Consider the following 2,618-nt stretch of genomic DNA (forward strand, 5'->3'; position numbering starts at 1 on the left):
GGGGCCGGGGGGTTGGAGGGATGGAGGGTAGGGAAGACGGCTGGCGAGCAGGTGACTGGACGGAGTGCGCACGCGGGTGGCAGGGGGGAAGGGACGGTGCGGTCGGAGGGAGCGGCATAGCAGCGGCCGGGCGGAGGAAGGGATGGGCGACGAGGGGGCCGTGCAGGTTGTGTGCGTGCCTGTGATGCTGCAGCATCAGAGAGGGGTGGCTGCTTCGGCCCCAATCCTGGTGCCACGGGCCCAACCTACAACGTCCGATAACACTCCGGGGCCGGCTTTGTGCTCGCCCAGTTGCAAGCGCGTTCCAACGCGACAACCCTCAAACGCGCCCCCTCAGACGTGGGAGCCGGGGCAGATGCGCGGCCACTGGGCGGCGACCTACTGGGACGACGACTTCCGGGTGTTCACGACTAATAAGGGGTCACTCTTCATCATGACTAAGCAGGGGTGACGCGGGGCTGCGTCTCGTTATGAGGAGCCCGCGGCCGCACCATCGCTGCGTTGGCGCGTGGTTCGATGTGTTTGCTGTGTTGCTGAGAGTTTTGAGGCCGCGTACGTGCAAAATTGCAGCCGCACAGGTTCCTGCGTTGAGTCACCCACCACATGAGCTCGATCCGCCTTTCGCAACTGGCTGCCATCCATCCTGAAACTTACCCACGGTCTAGTTTGTTGATGTGTTTTTTTGCTGCAAACACAATCTACCAGGGTCAAAGCAGCTTGCTGAGACAGGGCCGGTCGCCGACCGTCAATGGGCATCCCGCTGGCCCCCCTGCACGCACACAGCACAGGGCGCACCCCAGCTGCACGGCGGGCATTTCGGCCGCCCGCGCGTGGCGAGACATGAGGTTGCATGTTGTAATCACACGTGGCAATTGGAAATGCCTGCGGGGGTGGCGCTCGCGGCAGCCGCCGCCCATGTGGACTGACCGCATCTTATCAGCATTGCAGGCTTATCAGGAGGGCGGGCAAGCACGCAGGGCCGCGACAGCATTGTCATTAGGAATGCTACAGCAAAATACGAGCAGCGCCACGGCAGTGCAAAGGACGGCTGCGAGGTTCCGGCGGGGAGCTAGCAACACCACGGCCACGGACGCGCGCGCACGCTGTCAGGGCGGGCGTCGAGCACTGGCCGCTGCCGCGCTGACGGCGCGCGGGCGGCAGGCCGGGCTGAGGGATGTCCCCCTCATGAAACGGGAAGGGGAGGTGGCGCAGCTGCGCCCACTTTGGGCGTGCGCGGGGGCTGCGGCGCCGCCGCCCGTGGCCGCGCCCTCGCGATGCCGCCTTCTGTGTGTGTGTCCTGCTGGGCCCGTAGGTGTGCAACTGCATCTTCTCAGCCCGCAACGCGGCCGTTTTTGGAAATCGTATAACTGTGATTGACCGGGCCTCACGAAATAAGGAAAAGGGCAGGCCGCCGTTGCGACTTGCGCCTTCGCAACCAGCGCCGACGAGAGAGCAGGAACCCTGCTTGCAATAATCTGCGAGGGCCGGCGAGGTGCTCGCGGTGCGATCCAATACACCGAGGCGCACCCTATCCAGACGCTGAAGGGCGCCGCTGCTGGCGCGGGGCGCGACCATCGGGCGGAGGCCGCCCACCCGCCGCACTCCCCTGCACCCGAGTGGCGCGCGCGCACCCGTGGACGCGCCGCCTCACGCGTGCTTGTCGTGCCCGTTGGCGTCGCGCTCCCCGGCCGTGTCGTCGGCGTAAACCGCCGCCGCCCCGCCGCCGTTCGCCGCCTTCCCGTTGGCCCGGCCGCCCGCCCCCTTGCCCGCCGCCGCCGCCGCCGACCACCGCGGCCCGGCCGCCGCGAGCACGTCGGGCGTGCCGCCCCAGAGCTTCCCGGCGAGAACTCTCGTCCTGAACCGCTCGTAGCCGCTGTGGCCGGGCTGGTTGACCGCCTCATCAACTCCCAGGAAGAACTCCAGCCCGATGCCCAGGAGAATCTGAACCACAGCATACAGGCACCACACGCTCGGCCACTCGAGGCGGCCGACGACGGGGCCCGAGGCGGCGGTCGCCCAGGCCTGGGTCAGGAGGGGCCCCGAGAGCAGGCCGAGCACAACGAACGCGATGCGCTCGGGGTGCCAGATGCCGGGCGCGATGAGGGCGGGGCCGAAGAACGAAATGAAGTGCATCGCGCCGGAGGGGATGAAGTAGGAGGGCGGCTGCGGCGGCCGCGGTAGGAGGGGCGGGGGGGGGATGTCGGTGGCGGGGGGATGCGGCGCACGGCTGCCTGCCTGCACCGTCGACGGCACCCAACCAGCTGCCGCGGCTGGTTCCAGACTCCGCGGCAAGCTGCCAAGCATCTGTCAGCACGCACGCATCCAGGGCAGCGGCCCCTCCCTTGCTTCCTCGAAGCCGTGGCCGGCCCTGGCCCTGCCCGTCAAGACAAGGGGCCCACCAGCTGCGGCAGCGTCCAGCCGATGTGCAGGTTGCCCTGCACCGCGCAGGTCTTGGGCCCGCAGATGATCTCCCACGCGCAGACCTCCGGCTGCCCGGCCAGCTTCACATCTGGGATCTCGGGCACGTACGTACGGACCCAGTCCGGAATGTATGCAATCCCAAGGTACGGCAGCCGCAGCAGGGCCAGGCAGCCGCCGAGGATGCAAAGGCGGTGGAC

At 68.2% G+C, this 2,618-nt stretch overlaps 1 protein-coding gene across 1 annotated transcript; it reads right to left on the bottom strand.

Annotated features, from left to right (window-relative positions):
- Positions 1-1,647: 1,647 nt before the first annotated feature.
- On the bottom strand, positions 1,648-2,163 carry MNEG_16105 (hypothetical protein; the record flags this gene model as incomplete). The annotated part of the gene is made up of 1 exon (XM_014035424.1): positions 1,648-2,163. A coding segment is annotated over one exon (516 nt), but the record flags the coding sequence as incomplete, so codon positions are not given.
- Positions 2,164-2,618: the final 455 nt, after the last annotated feature.

Source organism: Monoraphidium neglectum, assembly GCF_000611645.1.
Source record: "Monoraphidium neglectum strain SAG 48.87 unplaced genomic scaffold scaffold05989, whole genome shotgun sequence".
Taxonomy (NCBI): Eukaryota; Viridiplantae; Chlorophyta; class Chlorophyceae; order Sphaeropleales; family Selenastraceae; genus Monoraphidium; species Monoraphidium neglectum.